Raw genomic sequence first — 19,946 nt, 5'->3', positions numbered from 1 at the left:
TTAAACATTGTATACATTTTTAAAATTTCTGATTACCTACAAAGCACTAAATGGTTTAGCTCCCCAGTACTTGAGCGAGCTCTTAACGCATTATAGTCCGTCACTTCTATTGCGATCTCAGAATTCCGGCCAGTTGATATTACCTGGAATATTAAAATCGACTGCTGGCGGTAGACCCTTTTCCTATTTAGCACCAAAACTTTGGAACAGTCTCCCTAACATTGTCCGGGAAGCAGACACACTTTCAGTTCAAATCTAGACTAAAAACACATCTCTTTGACCTAGCATACACATAACACATTATAGACTTCAATGTTAGGCTGCATAGATTAGGTCAGATGATGAAGGACCTGCGCCTGGACACGACGACAACACAGTCATGAAGTTTCAACTATTCTCTCCCCTGTGAAGGCCCCCTTCCCTTCCCTTTACCTCTGTACAGATAAAACGTTGTCGGGATAATTCCGTTTCACGTGGCTACGCGGAAGCGATAAAAAATTCTGTATTATACATTTTTCAAGGCTTGTACCTTGAAACCTGTTTCACAGTTTGCGTTCTCGAGCCACCAGGCACTGTTTTGTGCAAATGAGCGGCCGAATCGCATTAAGGGTTTTCTGTTAGAATGGTGTTAGAACCCACTTTGCCCACCTTACAACTCAAAGCTGGAGCCGGACCTGCAAACCTAAAGTGAGTTCGAGATAATTTTGTTGAATTTGTGTCAGTCTTAAAGTGCCCCTATTATGCTATTTTTAAAAGCTCATTTTTTTTCTAAAACAAGTCTCCTAAAACAGGTTTACATGCATCAAAGTTCAAAAAACACTTTCATTTTCTCATAATATTCATTGCACATCACCACATTTTTCAATGATTATTAAATGACTTGATGCATGAATCAGTCTCTCTAAATCCCTCCTTTCCGTGAGCTAATCTGCTCTGATTGGTCAGATGGCCCAGTTTGTGTAAATGGTCTACCACAGTGCATTTTGGAAACAAAACGTCCATTACAATAAACTTCAGCTCCGGCGTCTGGAGGCTACCTACAGCTCAACAATTGTACACACTGTAAAGACAGTAACGATGGCGTTGATTTTACCATATCAATCCAATTAAATATTGGAAGAACTAGTTATTCAACCCGAACCTCCATCGCAAGGATGTATTCAGCAGGACGTTTCTCACTAATACACTACTCATTTTGAGGTCCATTATGAGATGTTACAAAATTAATTCCTCCCCATCATCATTAACAATTCTATGTCCATCAACAAACAGATGTGTATATTTCTAATTTATTGCGGTGCACATGCAGGAACTATATCAATAACGGTGCATATGATAGCCCAGCACAAACGTGAATGACTGATGTAACAAACGTTTGTAAACACAAATCTTGCTCCATTCTTTAAAGGTGCAATGTGTAGTATTTCTGAGGATTTATTGACAGAAATGCAATATAAGATCCATAACTATGTTTTCAGTGGTGTATAAAGACCATGCATAATGAACCGTTACTAACCGCTACTACTGACCCATCTTTCAAGAGTAAGCGTTTTGCAAATCCCACATTGAATTGAGATTTGAAAAGCATGCAGTCGCCAGTAAAATTGCGTGTTCAAAGGCGGGACCAGTTGTTCGAGGGCTGACAACGTACAACATAGACATATGCAAATGTATTTTCTAGTGACGTACAACCGTCACGCAGTGGGATTCGAATTACAAACGACTGGTGTAGGCGGTTCAGAGTCGATTCTTTCTTTTGGGAGACAATAACTTTATTTATCGTGCACTTTCGACTTTACAACTTTGCAAGACATTTACATTCACAAAGAGCTATATTACACACTGCATGAAAGGGAATATTTGAATAACCATAATTTAAATCCTAAAACGGTCCAAATTGAACTAGATCATATTCCTTGAAAAGGGCAGTATTCTGGATTTTTAGCAGTTTGCTCTGAAGGGACATGTCTTGCATGTAGAGTTTCTGACAGTATTAAGAATTGAGCGGCAATGATTTGTCTGGATTTGTAAGGATTGTAGCATTGTAATACTCTGGTATTTAGCTATTTGACAGTGGCACTACTTGGATTAATTGCATGCTTGAATTATTCTGATTCGTAAATCACTTTGGATATATCAAAACATCTTCAAAATTAATACATTTAAAAATGATGTAAATGATGATAGCACAAAATTAATTACATTTAACTTCTTAGCAGATGTCTTCTTCTAAAGATCTACCTTCCTGCAGAGTTTGTTGTCAGCTCCGAGCATACACACATGAAACAGCTAATCAAGCCTAAAAAAATGCAAATTGCAATCAGTTGTGCAGGGTTAGAACCAGTGACAAAAGTAGATCTCAGAGAGAAGGAAGGATTGAGCAAAACATTGCAAGTATTTCATGCTACAGGGGACTGACATAATATGTTGGTGGTTTCAACAGAAAAACTCAAGTGATGCAATTACATCTGAAGATATATTGGTAAAATTATTAGCAAAATAAAATGTGTCTAGTTCTGACACTTCCTTAACAAAACAGATTATTCTGCCACTGTGGATTATTCCAAAACATTGGCAATTTGAGGATCTTCTAACAAGCATAATTGGATGGGTGATTTAAATGGCAAGACTGTTATATAAAATAATAATAAGAGTAATAGTGTGTTTGTGACAGATAGAGATAAATAAGAGAGGGAGAGATGGGGGAGGACAGGGGTAGAGAGAGAGAGAGAGAGAGAGAGAGAGAGAGAGAGAGAGAGAGAGAGAGAGAGAGAGAGAGAGAGAGAGAGAGAGAGAAAAATATTTGCTAGAGGGAGGATACAGAAAATAAGCTTACAGATGCTCAGTTCAAGCCATGTCTCCATAGCAACTACTCCAAAATGAGATTTTCTGAGGAAATCCCTCTCTCCTGAAGCAATACACTAACATTCCTCGGGAATCTCTGTCTATTTATGGCTCTTTAAAAGATTCACTTCGATTTGATTAAAGTTTACAAGAACAAAACAACAACAACATTTTTTTTTTCAAGGATTGGAAAGTGTGAATTTGTAAAATTGCATGCCAGAGACAGTTTACCAGAGACAGTTTACCGGTGCAAGGTCAAAGTGGTGGATTAAGAATCAATTTCCCATTAAAAACAAGCTCCTGAACCTTTATAACACGAGACATATTTCCATCACTAAAAAAGTGATTTTACAATTCATTAATAAAACTCTTCCACTGTGCCTTAAAACTTAGCCACATGTATACAGATTCTTAAACCCCCCCCAAAAAAAAGGTTAAAGCAGCACTATGTAGATTTTCAACATTCATAATATATTTCCAAAACCCTTGACAAGGTAGATCAACTTACAATTGGTTTAATGACACGTCTGCCATAGCCTGACAGTGTCTGTATCGCTTTTACTGGCACTATGTAACTTCGGGTTTTGGGTAGGAACCCGAGTACAAAAAGTACAGTAACTACAAAATTCTGTAATTCTGGTCCTCCATTTATCTTCATGAATCAAGTAATGCTAGTAAAGTAGCGATTTATCAATCTGGTAGCTAGTAGTGGTAGTTTTTTGGTTTTTTGCATGTATTTGGTACGGCGGATGTTTTTGCCTGCGTAGAGCTAATAAGCTAACAGGCTGCTATTAGTGAATGCTAACGGGATTTTCTAAATATTGGGAAAGGTTTGCATTCAGCAAACACTTTCTCCTCTGATTCAGAAACAAAACAAGGACGCAACTTAACGATTAGCAACAGGCTTTGTTTAGTTTGTATGCAATTCAACCGGCTGACTGTTGACTTTTGCGACAGTGCTGCGGAGCTTGTGGCCTCTAGGGACGCTAGACGTGAAAGTTACAGGTCGACCGTCCCTAGTGGCCAAAAGTTACGCGGTGTCCCTTTAAGTGCAAGAACGAGTGACAGCAGACCCGCCCTAATAGTTTGAGCGCAACCACGCAAATCATGTGACATGAATTGTAGCAGTAAAAAAAAAAAATAACAGTGCTGGGTAGATTATTACAAAAATTGTAGTCCGTTACTGATTCCAAATTACATGACAAAAATTGGAATTAGCAACATAACACATTACATTACACATTTTAGGTAATATAATCGTGCTACTTTTTGATTACATTTAGATGACTTTTGACCTAACTATGACGTTGCACCATTTTGATATAAAAATACAAAGAGAAAGAAAATATATTCCATTCTTTGTTATCAACTACACGAAGTGCATTAAATATTAGACTAAATTACGTCAGGATTTACCAAGCTGGGGTTCTTGAGTTTACTGAAAAGCTAATAATTAGGCCTAAATAAATCCTAAAAATTTCACATTGAAATAAATAATTTTAAAATAATAAACATTACAATAATGACACCTGACATGACATGTTTTAGATTTTTTTCAAAGACAAATGCCTTCCAAAGACATAGCAATACACGGTTTATGACTAATAAAAATTGTGTTTGTCAGGAGTTGATTTAATATGTAATGTGCTCAAATACTTTGTGGCATCTCAATTTTCCATGTAATTGTAGCCATTTGACTAGTGTAAAACTAGGGACTAGTGTAAAACAGGCAGACTACCTGTAGGCCTAAATGTAAAATGTATTAAAAACTTTAAAAAAAAATCTTTTTGGGATGAAAATGTTGAATGACCTCATAATTTACGTTTAAAATGTATTAGGCCTATAGCCTATTCAACAAGACAATGTCACCTAGCTGTTACAGTAAAAATATATTATGTTTTATCCGTTGAATACATTAGCCCATATGTGTATTCTACATTTTATGTAGTTTAATTAATGTTCTACTATAATTAATCACTTAATGTCATGTGTGTTTACGCATCCAGCACTTTGTTAGTAGCTGTAGGCTACCAGTTAAGTTACCTGACTAGGGCTTGAAGGAAAGGAGGAAATTGGCGGGACATCCAAAATCTTCAGGTCGTACATAACACCGTTAAGAATTACCGAGGGTCTGTACACGTATCTCGTTTGGGTTGGATTGTAGGTCTCAGAGAAGTCATTGTAAATAAATTGACGGATGATAGAAGTTTTCCCGACTCCAGGCGCTCCGATGACGGCGATGCTCAGCGTCTCGACCATCCCGCGCGGATCAGGACTGCAGACGATCGATCAAGACACCTGGAAAACTGCTCAACAAATCAAAACAAGTCATATGAATTGTGAGCGTGCGTCTTTTTTGTGTGTGTGTGTGCGCATACAGCACGAGAACACACTTCGTGGATGTTGAAATAAATAAGAGTTTGCTCACAGGTCTACTGTCTTCTGGTACATTTCGTTATCTCTTTTGGTGAAATACACAGTTGGTAGCATCCGTTACTGAATGGATCAACAAACCAACTTCAGTCACTGCGGCAGTTGCGCTGTCTTCTCTGCATTCCATTGGGCAACAGTCCCTCAGTGCTCCACGGTATTCCCAGTATTCCCACACACAGCTCTGGAGCTCGAAAACGTCAACAGTATAAAACAGTATCGATTTGGCCGCTCTCTGGATTATATCTGCTCTTCGATCTCGAGGTTACCATTGACCCTTTCTTCTCGTAACCTCTCATGCCTTCCCACATCTCAGCAGTGTGTGCTGCGCGAGCGCATGAGTGCTCGCTTGATCGTGAACATCACCGCAAGCCAAATGCAGTCTGCGCAAATAGGTCCATCGTTAAGCTCCGTAACGATTGTAGCAGGTGGACTTTATCCGCACAGACCTATCGTTGAAGCTACACTGAAGCATTCACCCTCTTGTGTTGTATAGCCTACTAAGCGCTCATCCTCCGCGCGCACTCATATGGTTAAGGTTGGCGCGCGCGCATTCGTGGCTGTTTTATTAGGCTAATGTTTCCTTGCTATAAACGGCTCTAAAAGGTTCCCCGCGTGCCATACCCGAATTTACTTGCATTGTTGGAGGAACACAAGGTGAAAATGTATTGTGTCTTTCTAACTAGCTCAAGCAGGAACTATTGTTTGTTTAGTAAACAAAAAAACTACTGATATTCAGTATAGGCTACAATATCAAAACCGCACCTTAAGCCACGATGAAGAGAGGATCTGAGTTTCAAAAACTACTTTCTCAAATTCTCACAACACAACTCCACTTCCGCTAATGAAAGAAAATGCAGGAACTTAAGACAAAACTAAGTAGCCTACATAAAGTTGTGATTAACTTTCTGCAAATCTGCTTTGTCATCTGCAGGAATATATTCACACGGTCTCTCTAATCCGGATGAGCTTTTGGGTAATAGAAGTTGAGTATCAAAATAGCATGGGCCGTAATTATCTAATGATATCTGGATTACTAACTGGAATACATTCACCCATTAGTCCGATTTAATTTACATTAAAAATATTAATTTCTCTGGGGTTTTGTCCTCTCAGTTCATATTTTAATGACGTTTTCCCCTTGTCTGTCCAGGCTTCGGGCCATCATCGAACCTGATACATGAAGGCAAATCCATTTAAATTAGAGGGAGCAGTTCTCAAATTGTCAATATGCACACAGTGCAACAGTATAATCAATTTAACATCAGACATGAATGCCATAACATCTAAACAGTGTTAGATTGCCAGGCTAGAGGCTGAGTTCATTTGTATAAGCACTAGATAACATTCCGAGTCTTCCTTGCAGTTTAAATTTGCACTTCAGGCTTGGTTTATTTTTGCATTTCCACTGAATTATATGGTCGGATACACGAGGCCCCCAGCTCCAAGTTTGTAGCATGATGCCCATTTTAACTATTTGAATCATATTTCCTGAGATTATTAATAAATAAAACATTGTGTTAGGACTATAACTGAAGCAGTCAACAGTGGCCAGTACTCAAAGTATTAATATGAAGAATTGCATAAACCTTTGCAAAGATATTACACATTTTTGAAGGATTTTCAGTTGTTAAGGGTTTATAAGTTTCAAGAATGGTCATAATTCACATTTTATTTATTTATACCTTAAAACCAGGCTAGAATAATTACACTTTAAATCAATGGGTTATATACTTTTTAATTTCCATAACAGATGATTCATTTATGACAGATTCCAACGAAAAGTAAAGCAAATTTCATTGCAGGAAATCTCCTTGTAGTCACCCTATGACTAAACCTACAGAATAAAACACACATACATAAAGAATCAACAAACAAATTATAATTAAAAGAAAAACAATCAATATTATTTGGGAACTTTTAAGTGTACACATACAGCATTATGTGTGTCAGATCAGCAGTGTTTCGTCTGGCGGTATGTATTTTACATTAAGCTTGAGAGAGGTCTGATCACCCTTGTCAATATGGTTTTAAAAACAAAATGAAACATGGGCGTAGAGGTTTAACCACTAATTCATGTCCCATAAAGAATGAGAAAAGAAACATGTTTGATGAACAAGTAGCTTTGCAAAACAGGAGACTTCAGTTGCATTGCGTTCAGTGTGATATGATATTTATACCGTAATGTAATCCTGCTTGCAACAAAACACACACATTGATTTGACAAGCCCCCGAATATGTGGCCATGTACACAGACACTACCGCGGGAATGAGGAAGGACAGGGAAGATTGCCAGAAGAGGGAACAAAACATGCAGAATGTTACATCTCCAAATCTCACACACAAACTGGTACACAGAACACAAAAGACAGAAAATAAACCCAGCTTAATAACAAAAAAGGACTGCGATCTTAGTCACAAAATACAGACGTAATCTAAAGACAAAAAAAAAAAAGTTTACTTAGTATTTGTGTAGTGCTTCTGGATAAACACAGCATTCCCTTAAAGAAATTGTGTGAGATCTAAATTACCAATGGAATATAGTAGAGGAGCTTTACTAAAACAGAAGTAAATAAATAAATCGATATTTGAACCTCAATGACTCACACAAACTGATACAAACCAAGTGACCCATCGTCTGATTATGAAGACTAAATTAAAAACAGCTGTTGAAAGGTTTCTCTCAACTGTTGTAAACATACCCTTCCTACCACTGGATGAATGACGAATGCAGGCTGCTCTAAAAAGATCTTCTGCACATGATCTCACAAGCAGCCAGAACCCACGTCATGCAGTAAAGGCAATGAAATTTGCTGAAAAGAACACCTGCACATGTGTGGAATAAAGATGATATTTTTATATTTTGTGTCATATTTTAGAGAGAGATTTTACGACTAAAGGATGGAAACAAGGGGGACAAAGAAGGGTATTGGGAATGGACAAAATAATGAAGAAACATTTCTTGGGATTCAGTCAATGCTAAAAGCACAGTCTGAGGGATATGCAAGACAGTGGGGGTTCTTTCTCTGACTGGTCCAATCAAGTTTTGAGTTTTCCGTCACTCAAACGATGCCCAGGACCTGCGGTTTCCTCTTGGTTCCCTCCATTTCAGTTCTTCAGCACCATCTCATAGCACTGGTACACAAACTGACAGACCTCCGGCGCTCTGCACTTTATCGACAGCTGAGGAAAGAGACAGAGAGATTCAAATAAATGAAAGACACATTAGCAAGTATCAAACATTGATTTAAATTTCGTAAAAAATTTAAGATCTGAAGATTTGAGTGCATGCTAGGAAGATTAAGATTAAGTGGTTTCAAAGTGAAGAAAAAGAAGGTGAAAGAAACTAGGAAACACTAGTAATGCTGAAAGCCGGCCAACACAAATATTTCAATGTGCCAAGAGCAACTACACAAACACAAAATTACAAACATTGCCATGTAGGCCAAAGCTTCAACTTTACAACTAACACTTACAACTAGCACTGAAAGCACACCAGTACTCCACCTCTCTTAAACCTAAAATATATGCTTGCACCAAGTAGTATATATAAATAAAGTACACAATCATTTAAAAGTAAGGGATCGTTAAGATTTTTTTTTTATTCAAGTATGCATTAAATTGATCAAAAGTGACAGTTAAGATATTTATAATGTTTCAAAAGATTTCCATTTCAAATAAGTGCTGTTCTTTTGAACTTTCTATTCATCAAAGAATCCTGGTATCAGAGTAGCACAACTGTTTTTTGAGCACCAAATCAGCGTACAATATTAGGATCCATACACAAAGAATGCATTTATTTTATTTTTTATTATTTATTATAATAATAATAATAAAAAAACTACAACTTTTGAATGGTTTAAAATGATTCTGCTCTTACTTTTTTTAGAGAAACAATTGAAACTAACCACCTGTAGCAAATTCATAAGCAAGCTGTGTTTACTTGGTGAGAGACACATAAAAAGCCATTCCTCCTAAAGGGATCTCACATTGCACTAACAGAGTAATAGACAAACAAATGCAGACCAATGTAAGAGGAGCAAGTGTGCTTGAAGAGGTCGGGCTGAGTGGAGACCTCCATCTTCTGCAACACCTGCTTCCTCTGTCAAGTGAGCGCTGCAGCCGACTCCAGGCTTCTCACACACCAATCATACAGAGGATAATCAGAAAGCCGGTGGGTACAGCGCAATAGGACATCACAAGTGCGAAAGGGAAAGAGACGAGCGTGAGGGAGAGATCAATGGCACAATTTATCCCTCCCAAACTCAATAGTTCTCTCTGGGTTTGTATAAGATTACCATGCAGCTTTCCACAGGGCTTTTGGGATTGTAAAAAAAAAAAAAAGAAATAAAAAAGAAAAACAGTGCTTACATTAGAGACTCATAACACCGTGCCCGCCAAGCACGATGCAACACATTTGTCTGTTTCTGTCCAAACACTTCACAGTTGATTTAATGTAAACTGATTATATACACACACACACACACACACACACAAAATTAATAATAAAACCCAAGGCTGCATTTATTTAATCAACAACAGAGTAAAAAAAAAGTAATAGTGTGAATTATTAAAACGATATATTATAAATTATTCATAATTTGGTTATTTATCCCTGTGATGTAAAAGCTGAATTTTCAGCATTCATTACTCCTTCAGTGGTCTTCAGTGTCACAGAAATTAATATTTATGTGGAAACCATGATACATTTTTTGCAGGATTTTTTTTCTATTTAAAGTTTAAAAGAACAGCATTTATTTTAAAACAAATCTTGGTTACACTTTTTTGAAGGTGTCCGTGTTAGAGTGCAATTATACATTTAATTACTGAGTAAATAGATAATTAATAAATATAATAAAAACTTATGTATTTACTATAAGGTTTAGGTTGCATGTAATTATGCATACTTTATAGTTATTACTGTTAGAGCTATAATTACGTTAATCATTTGTAATATTTTTCCTTATATTAAGAGTGATTATGTTTTTTGATAAATGCATATTTTGAGTTATTTGTATGGTATCGCGAGATTTGACTAGTTTTACGTGCTACGTACGTGTAATTTTTTGAAGAAGAAAAAGAAAGAAGAAAGGGTTGGTGCTAGACAGTCTTTTGACCGTGAAAAGGATCGAATTCATGTTATTGGAACGCGAATAAGTGTATAATCTTTTTTATTTTTGTTTGTGTATTTGAGTTCTCTTAAAATGTAATCTGACAACGAAAAAGTAAAGTTTACAAGACAGTTTATGGATTCACGCGTCAAATCCTTTGTGCTACACCCTTGTAGAAATGGCGAAGAAAGAAAAACGGCTCAGATCGCCATTACAATTACTATTATAACGTGTAAGAAGGACACTGTAAAATAAAGTGTAACCTAAAACATTTTATTGCACGGCTCTGTGGAACACTTGATTCTGATTGGTCAATCGCGCCATCCAGCGGTGTGTTACTCAATAACAACCGGTAAAAACTGATAACAGGCTCATCCGGGTAACTAAAGTCTGCTTTACGCTTGCTAGAAATGGGGAAGTTTTGCGTTTGGTGGCCTAACAAAATATTAGTACATAACTAAAATCAATATTTTGTGTACAATTATTTGTCATCCATCACAGACTCGCTCTCTTGTTTCATACAAATGCAGCATTTGCTATTTTGCAACGATTGTTTTGTACACTGTAATGGATTATCTGATAACAAACGGGTACGATTTTAAAACAATTTCTTCTCAAATCAATATCTCTTATCTCCATAATTATTTATGTGGCGAAATGCTGTGTAATAAGTAGCATGACTGTATCGTATCCCTTAAATGTCAGTCCAGTTTGGACTTGCAGCTTGCTAGCAACCGCTCTCTCTGCGTAAGCTTTGCACTTTAAGACCTAATAAAATGTCAACTCAAGTCAATATTTCGTGTCTAATTATTTACGCATGAGGCAAGTAGCCATGTAAATAAGCGGGATAATGTACCTCCAGTCCGTTGTTATTGCAGAAAAAACCCTTTAGGGTGATGCAGACCCCTTCGCTTCATGTATCCCGTACATAAATGTCTTTACTGTCACTTCCAATTCATTTAATGCATCTTTGCTGAATAAAATAACTAATTGGAATATGAACTAATTTCTTTTTTTTCCAGATTCTTATAAAATTATAGATATATAAAAATATAAATCAATGTGCTCATTGGAGATCAACACCTCACCAGCAGGATTTAAACAGACATCTAAATGAGCTGAACGAATAAACTGAGAACACCATGGAATTAGTGGGCATGTCCTTATCAATCAAACCCCAGTCTACTCCACTTCAAACTTCCATTAGTTCTGCCAGATTTGGGAGGATTTGGTCTTAGCTTCACTCAGAATGTAGTGAGTGCGCACACAGACACAGTGATGACATTGGTGCTGACTTGCTCTGTGGCATCAGCTTCCTGTATGCAGAGGCGTTTTATTAACAGTTGCATTGTTCTATAATTTGACTCAAGAGATGAAGTGAGAGAAAAAGAAAGGAAGAGTGATACTGCACAGGTGGGTGGTGGGCATGAACCACAGAAAGGAGGAAGAACGGATGGTGTGACTCGAAGTCTTGGAGACACAGCAGCGGGTTGCGACAATAGGGGAGAATGTAATCAAAGCGCAAATGAAAACAGATGAGATGGTGGGATGACAGGAAGAGTGGAAGTGGCGGGGTGCTACACGGAGGACTGTGGAGGAATGCTTTAACAGATCCCTGTCATTAGATGCTTGCCGCGTGTAGAGGGGAACCGGGCCGTGCCATTGGACGCCTGGTTGCCATAGGGACCAAGAACAGTGACAAATTGTAGAGCTTTGTAACTAATGGAAACATTGCTAGATATTAAGAAAACACAACATCTCATAACAGCATAGATACATGGCCACATTTTTCTGTCCTTTCAGACAAACCTTGTTTATGTGCCACATTGGCCAGGAACAAAACAACCATGATTCATGGACTGTGTGTCTAAGCTGTGAGTAACAGTTCTGCCTCTTAAAGTGGCTGTTAGAATGTGAGGAGGGAGCAGGAAGATTAGCAGACGCATACAGATGTGTTGTGTGTCAGAGTTTCCTACAGAAACCTGTTCTTGTACAGGTAATATCTTGTGGTCCAAATGGGTCAGTCAGATTTAAAGGTGCTCTAAGCGATGTTGGGTGACGTCACTTCTTGTTGACGTTAGAAGTATTATCAAACACAACGGAGGCTAACTAGACCCTCCCTCCTCCTTATCCGCGCACTAACCCCCCAAATCCTTCTTGTTGGTTATTGGCTGGAACAGTTTATTATGTTTCGTGGTGCGGGTTGGCCCAGTTTGTTTTTGTTGCCGTTTTTGGAGCCTGGGGTGTCTGCAGAGACCACGTTTTTTTACAGTATGTTCAGACAGGCAGCTAGCGGATAGTGAGGAGATGTTTGCTGTATGTGACAAAAAATGTTTTGGCCTTAAAAACGCGTGACATCGCTTAGAGCACCTTTAACAACGAATATAGCAAGTTTATTCAATTAAAGATTTATTAGAATGTTTGTAAGTTGTCTTGAACGATTCATTAAAAGAAGCGACTCAAAAGAGTAATTTACTCGAGAATCGGACTACATGGTGGCAGTGTAGATTTAACAGCAGCAGTGTAGATTCAGCAGTGGTGGAGTGTTGCCGCTTAAAAGCGCTGAAGGATACGCTGGTGTGTGAATAGGAGAGTGAGACTTTTGCACATTAAAAGCACATGCCGTGAGTCGGTAGGTTCCGAATGAAGAGCAACTCCTTTGATTAAGGCTATTCAATTCGATTTATCCCGGAATGAAATCTGGAAAACAATTCTATGTACACAATCTCTGTGCCTTCCTATAATGCCATTGTTTTTCTATAATGACAAAAGGACTGGAAAATATATGAATTTGAACAATTCTACAGTATTCCTCATACTGTGGTTTGCTTGATCATTCAAAACAGTTGCTCTTATAGGAGGTCACATGAGTGTGATGTCCACTATAATCGACATGCTGCTATGTTTCAGTGGACTTCACTGTTTTATTGGTGATCGTGGAACTAAAAGAAAGAGCCATGCTCATTTAAAGGAAGCAAGGTGTAAAAGATAGTTGAGTTTAAGTTTCTATTTGTTTTGGGAAAAACACCCAACCTCTATTTCCTGCAATGTGATGTCATCATCAAAGGTGAGTGGAGAGATGAGCAAACACACAGGGAAAAAACACAACAAAATCAGACAGGAAAACCAAAACACAAATTATACTCATTCATCATGTAGACAACAAGATGTGATAGAGGATACATGGGCACATGGTGCAGATTTTGCATAAATTAAGAACTTGGTAAGGGGTAGATGCATTTGATGTGATTCATTTTATATTGGATAATAGTTTATGTAACATATCTGATGGTTACTCTGAAAGAACATTGAATTTGTGCAGCCATTGATTAAAAGAAAAGTAATGGCACACCAATGTGTACGCTATTCATGAAAAGTGCACATCCTGGTGAAATAACAAAAAAATGTGCAGAATATGATGAAAAAGCTGCACTTGCTAATGAACTGAGGGAAAATAAGTAAATGTATAATATATTGATAAGTAATTCACTCAGGTGGATGCATATTCTGCTATTGGGAATAAAGCATGCTGGGGTATACAATTCTAGGTACACTTGTGATCTGAGAGAAGAACTGGTTCCCTAAAATTGTGCTTGAGGCATGAATCATGTGGGAAATGGGAAAGGGAACGTGTGAGAGAAGAAGTGTACACTCCGCATTGGGCTGAGTGATAATGGCAAATCCCACAGACCAAAAGGAGGAAGGACTGGCAGGAGGATTGACATCTTTTCTTGACAATCGTCCTTCCATATCTTTACCCATCCATGATTCCCCAAACACTCTCTCTGAACGCGATGCCCGAGTCTCTACCTAGAGTGCAGCCTGACTAGACAATGAGGCATCTATAATGCCAAAAACATGCTATCTAGCCATGCGGCCTGTTAGGTTTTAAGACTGTTTGATCTTCCCAGCAGTCCTTTCCCCTCTGACCCTTTTCTTCTCTTACGCATGCACAAAATCATTCTCCCGCATGAGGAAGTAACAATTCCTCATTAGGAAGTAACAGGGGAGTCGTTCTGAGCAACACACTCTCTCACGTGCGACTGCTACTGTCTCCTCAAGCACATCCTCTTGTCTTTATCGATCTGTGTGTGTGTGTGTTTGAGTGGTACTTTGCTAGTCTCTTCACATACTTTTTAAAGTCACTACAACACCCTTGATCTCCTTTTATTTCCATTTACCGTGTAGTTCGGGTTTCCAGTCTGCACACGCATTTCTGCCAGCACCCAGATGCTATTGGTGAGTTTGATGGACTGGTACAGCATGTCCTGCCCCTCCACTGTTCTCTTGGCTATGGTGAAGATATTACTGCCTTGCAGCTTGTTGCTGGCCGCGTCTGAGAGGAGAGAGAAGTTACTCATTAACAAAACAGACACACACACCAGGTTTTGTAAAGACAAATTGAACCTTAGTGAGTCTCTATGGCAACTCTGTTGCAAATGAGTATTTTTACTTGTATGTTGTCATATGAACCAGTCAGTAATTAGTCTGATGTAAAATAATAGTTCACTACAACAAAATATCTGAGGTGGAATGTCGGAGTTGCCTTTTTTCATAGAACAAAATTATAAATCTACACAATGAGATGTTAACTGGATAATCACGACTCACCAATTCACTAAAAAGAACTATCTCAAAAGATTAGTTTGAATCAGATGTGACCAGTTGACAGAGAAGTCAATTAGGCTCACAAAGACTGTGTTTATTTGACCCAAAGTGCAGTAACAGTTTTACTGTATCCTTTAACTGCATCCCATTTTAATATATTTTAAAAGTAATTTATTCCTGTGACGTCAAAGCTGAATTTTTAGCATCATTACTCCAGGCTTTCCTTCAGAAATTATTTGAATATGCTGATTTGGTGCTCAAGAAACATTTCTTCTTATTATCAATGTTGATAACAGTTGTGCTGCTTAATATTTTGGGTGGAAACCATGATGAATAGAAAGTTCAAAAGAAGTTAAAAAAATAAAAAATAAATAAAAAACCTCACTGACCTTAAACTTGCAACCAGTGAGAATCAAAAAAAAAAAGCTATGTTGTCTCTTTACAGTCTATGTATTATTTTGTGCCACTCAGACTTTCTCATCACATTCAATTTGAATCGCAATCTCACATATGGCATAGAATAAAAATATTTTGCTGTGGGCAGTAGATTCATATAACAATACACAAAACACCTATATTTCATATCAAGCCACATGGATAGAAGAAAGAAAGTGTCAAAAAAGGGAGAGAGATTCAAAAAGAGCACTAAAGACACCCACTGTGCATTCATTAGTAATACCACTGAGAGTGTGTGTGCGCATGTTCATGCCTGTGTGATTCACAATTATTTTATGCAAACAGTTATTCGGAAGAGGATCATTCCCAAAAAACCTTGAGTTAATTACACCCAGACATGCCACCGGATCAGCACTGCTCTTCAGAGACAGACCTCAACAGAAGAGAGTGTTCATTTAAAAGATAGTGCGTGACAGTCAAAATAATACAAAGCTCAGATAAGGGTAGAGCTCTTCCTTTCATCCAATCTTTGCTTATTTGTTTCATTTCCTCTGTTTCATTCCATTCCATCTGCCTCCACTCCCAATTCACTCATGCGAGGCAAATATTTATTCCTGTTACCTGAGTTGAGGTGGATGTCTTTGATTTGGAACTGTGCCTCATTGTCATTTGGAATGTCCTTCCAGGTGGCCAGGAACACCTGACGTTCTGAGGAGCAGAGGGACAAAAGGAGTTCATGTGAGAGAACAGTGGGAAAAAAAATGATAAAGAATGCAGTTTGGCTCTGTCTGATTCTGAAAGCTGTTGCCTTGCTGCCAGATAAAAGTACACGTTCATACTGATTTCAGGCTGGCCTCTCAAGATAAATAAATAAATAAATAAAATACACACACACTTATTTCTTGGTAGAAAGAAAGAAAAGGGACCCATATGGATTTTTATTTTTCCCAACCTTGCATGGTGCCCCACTTGAGCCATGCCCACATGCCCATATGGGTAATCCGAACCTGATTCGAGTGTGCCTTGATGCCTTCCTATCTCTATATTCTGCCTGCAAAGGCAGTATTTTTCAGACACAGCCACTGTGCAATCTGAATAATATCCTGCAGAGACTGAACTCCATTTAAGAGATTCCTGGTGAAAGTCTTCTATGCATAAGCAGTCTCTATCACACTCACCAACTTCTCCACATAACCACGAACATCCTTTCTTACACACTCATTTGGACACATATCTGGCACATGTGCTCACACTCCCATGGACATAAGAGTCAAAACTTAAAAACAACGCCCACACAAAAAAACAAAAGTGAATGCACTCAAAAAAATGATTGAAGGATTGATGTCACAATCACCTGAAGCACTTATCCACTTATGCTTATGTCTGAGAGGACACGGGCAGTGATTAATGGTACAGGAACACACACACACACACTTACCCATCTTTCCGTCCTCTACAAAGAGCAGGCTGAGGGGAAACTGACAGCTGAAGTAGAACACGTCAATGTTATTCTTCACAGCTACCTGCAACAGAGAGAGAGAGAGAGAGAGAGAGAGAGAGAGAGAGAGAGAGAGAGAGAGAGAGAGAAACACATTACGAGTGTGATTTAAGACACACTGTGGCCAAGGCACTCAAACCCTGTTGAGAGCAGACGGGACGCGTCCATAATTTTTGCAGCAATAAATGGGCCTCTCTTTCTCTAGTGCTTTCAAAGAAGTACACACGCACGCACACACGCACCGGCACGCACACACACACAGGCACGCACACACAGGCACGCACGCACACACAGGCACACACACACAGGCACGCACACACAGGCACGCGCGCACACACACACACAGTAGGGAAAGATGGTCCTTTGATCATTTCTTTCTTTGACGTTTTGCTTCTATCTCTCTCTTCATTCTTTTGTTTAAGTCCCCCTGTGGCTTTGCAGAGGTAGGGTTCAGCTCCTGTGCGTGGAGTTCACGTTTGCACGCCAGTTTGTGAACTTCAAACATGCACGAATACCTCAGAGGCAGTGCTTCACTAAGAGGATGGAAGATGCCCACTGACAGTTCAGGAAAAAAGTGAGTGAGTGAATCTGTCTTGGATAATCAGACTCAAAAACACCCATCCTAGTGAATTAGAAATATATTCTATATTAATGTCTACATTATTTTTATTGTACAAATGTGAAAAGTCAAGGTTTCTTGGACCAAAAAAAATCATTATAATTTAGTTTTTCTGAGACCGTGAATTTGAATCATGTAAAAAAAATATTTTTTGTTGTTGTTTTTTTTCAATTAAATTATTGTTCTATATTTTAGTTTGATAATGTTTTTTTATTTAATATTTTGAATTTTTTATTTAAATTTATTGTATTCAATTTATGCAGTAGTTATAATCCATTCATTAATTTTGAGCATGGACCTGAAAATGACATTTCCAACTTAAACTGCCATAAATTTAAATGCTTTCGACTTAAATGCACAGACTTAAGTTTGGTCTCTTTTTAAAGATGACAATTAACATATTGCTGAAGTGAAAAAAAAAATAACCTGAAAAAAGATCTTACATTATACATTCGTATTGTTATGAAAAATTCACAAAAATACCATTTTCAATTTTCTTATGAAATTTATATTTTGCAAAACACATTTTTACTCTTAAACTGTAAGAAAATCAAAGCCAATAATCTAAACAAGCTGTGCTCCCAATTTGAGGTTGATATCTCACAAAATGAGCTTTCAGTAAGATTTTGTTTGTGCGCAGTACCAAATGTTTCCAATAGATGAAATTCATCTCCCATTCATTTCCAATGCGGTCATTTTTAACCGTGAACAATACAAGGGTGTCTATTTTTTTTCAGGACCATTTAACCTTTTCGAATCATGTCAATAATTATTATTATTTTTTTGTTAAGTGCCAAAACCTTCGGCTTCGTAGCATTCCGATGAAGTAAAAACAAAACGAACAAAAAAACCTAAACGTAAACTTTCGGTCAAAAATGACCGAACAGCACCAAAGGGTTTAAGCAAGAAATAAAAAGAGAGGGGCCAAAAAAACCACATCATTAAAACAAATCATACTAGATTAAATAAAACCAATCATTCCTTTTTTTGTTTTAATTTTTGTGCAATTGCAGCTGAAAAAAACACCACCACCAAATTTTTATCTGATTATGGCTGTAAATCTTTTGAGAGCATGAGGGACTGAAAGGCACCCAGGGGAGCTTTATAAAAGCTGACAGCAGGTGCACAGCATCCATCAGAATACAGACTACACAGCCCTGGAGAGGGACAGGATGTCCCACATACTAGACATCCAAACCTGCTACACACCACCCCTGAATAATTCATCCAACCAAATCGCTTTGAGCTGCACACACCGGCTTTGTTCCGGCCTCCCTCGTCTAACTGCAGATAAAATACTATATAGCACCACCAGGTAAAATAATATAAAGACAGACAATGTACTAACTAGTGAGAAATCAGAAATAAAATTTTTCGTGTGTAATTGTCAGGAGTTGAACTTAAGTATTAGAATCTGTTCCTCTTCTGTTCAGATTTATCTTCAGCATTATTGGCCTCGTAAATATTGACAATGAAGCAAGGTAAAGGGGAAAAAAGTATTTCAACCAGTCTATGAGTAACATTCACTTCCTGTGATGCAATTACAGTGAATAACTGATCTATTATCGGGAGCTACATGTGAAATTAAAAATGCCATGAGCCTCTCCAGGACAGGAAGTATCAGCTGTTGTAATCCACGCATACAAAGATTGAAAATGAACGGTTAGCCAAAGCACACCCAGATCAAACAGGACGTGCCGAATCTGTGAGCTGCCTGATATTCAGATACTTTATTATTGTTACACCAGTCCTGCAAAAAAGGAGATATAAAATTCATGTTGCCACCTGTGATTCTCCTGAGCTCTCTCAGACACTAAAACCCCTGCTGATGACATCAATGATAAGAACAGAGCGGAAAGTGAAAGAGACGCATTTATGATGAACCATCTAAAATGTGTATTCCGAACACGACACTCACTGATCTCTCTCCAGGAAAGCTCAATACATGCATTTAATCTGAAAATGGAATTAGACGGACCCTGAGGGGCTCTATACAATCTTAAGATTAAAACACCATTTTCTTATAATCTTTTTAAGGCTCAGATAGATAGATAGAGAGAGAGAGAGAGAGAGAGAGCTCCTACTTCCTATATTTTGCATTTGCTTCATCCAACCAAAACAGTCCCCAAAGCTCGACACAATTTTCTCCCTCTGTTTAATTACTACCAATTAGTGATCGCTCTGTTCCACAATGTATATGCCGCCGCCTTGTAGTCTGTGGGCTTTGTGATTTATTCCCAAAATGCAGTCACTGGAGAGCAATGTGAATGATCCACTGAGAGATAATAAGGTGCAGCTAATTCAGACCTATTGCTGTACCGCTGCAGATCTACAACTCTGATCGATAGAGAGAGGACTGAAATGGACATGGATGAATTGATAGGGGGAGAAAGGCAGACAAAAGCAATGAGAGAGACCAAGCAGCCAAAGGAAACCACCA

At 38.1% G+C, this 19,946-nt stretch overlaps 2 protein-coding genes across 12 annotated transcripts in view; both read right to left on the bottom strand.

Annotated features, from left to right (window-relative positions):
• rasl10a (RAS-like, family 10, member A) overlaps positions 1–5,805 on the bottom strand; it is a 19,643-nt gene extending 13,838 nt beyond the window's left edge. Inside the window, exons 1-2 of one of the 2 annotated variants that reach the window (XM_077240545.1) lie at positions 5,273–5,613; positions 4,888–5,150 (exon numbers count right to left, since the gene is read on the bottom strand). In XM_077240545.1, coding sequence (XP_077096660.1) covers positions 4,888–5,103 — 216 coding nt within the window. In that variant the 5' untranslated portion in view covers positions 5,104–5,150; positions 5,273–5,613. Of the gene's footprint in view, positions 1–4,887 lie in introns of both variants that reach the window. The other variant, XM_077240544.1, reaches the window with a different exon arrangement.
• Positions 5,806–6,992: 1,187 nt separating this feature from the next.
• The window catches only part of ap1b1 (adaptor related protein complex 1 subunit beta 1), a 32,554-nt gene continuing 19,600 nt past the window's right edge, over positions 6,993–19,946 (bottom strand). For 9 of the 10 annotated variants that reach the window (XM_077241067.1, XM_077241071.1, XM_077241073.1 and 6 more), the window contains 4 exons: positions 16,828–16,912; positions 16,011–16,097; positions 14,567–14,721; positions 6,993–8,457 (listed from right to left, as the gene is read on the bottom strand). In XM_077241067.1, coding sequence (XP_077097182.1) covers positions 8,383–8,457; positions 14,567–14,721; positions 16,011–16,097; positions 16,828–16,912 — 402 coding nt within the window. In that variant the 3' untranslated portion in view covers positions 6,993–8,382. Of the gene's footprint in view, positions 8,458–12,018; positions 13,428–14,566; positions 14,722–16,010; positions 16,098–16,827; positions 16,913–19,946 lie in introns of those variants that run through there. The other variant, XM_077241065.1, reaches the window with a different exon arrangement.

This window comes from Siphateles boraxobius, unplaced genomic scaffold, assembly GCF_051911475.1.
Source record: "Siphateles boraxobius isolate OS27281-9 unplaced genomic scaffold, OSU_SipBor_1 24, whole genome shotgun sequence".
Classification (NCBI taxonomy): Eukaryota; Metazoa; Chordata; class Actinopteri; order Cypriniformes; family Leuciscidae; genus Siphateles; species Siphateles boraxobius.
The sequence above is the reverse complement of the archived record's forward strand: the minus strand, read 5'-3'. Positions and strand labels throughout refer to the sequence as shown.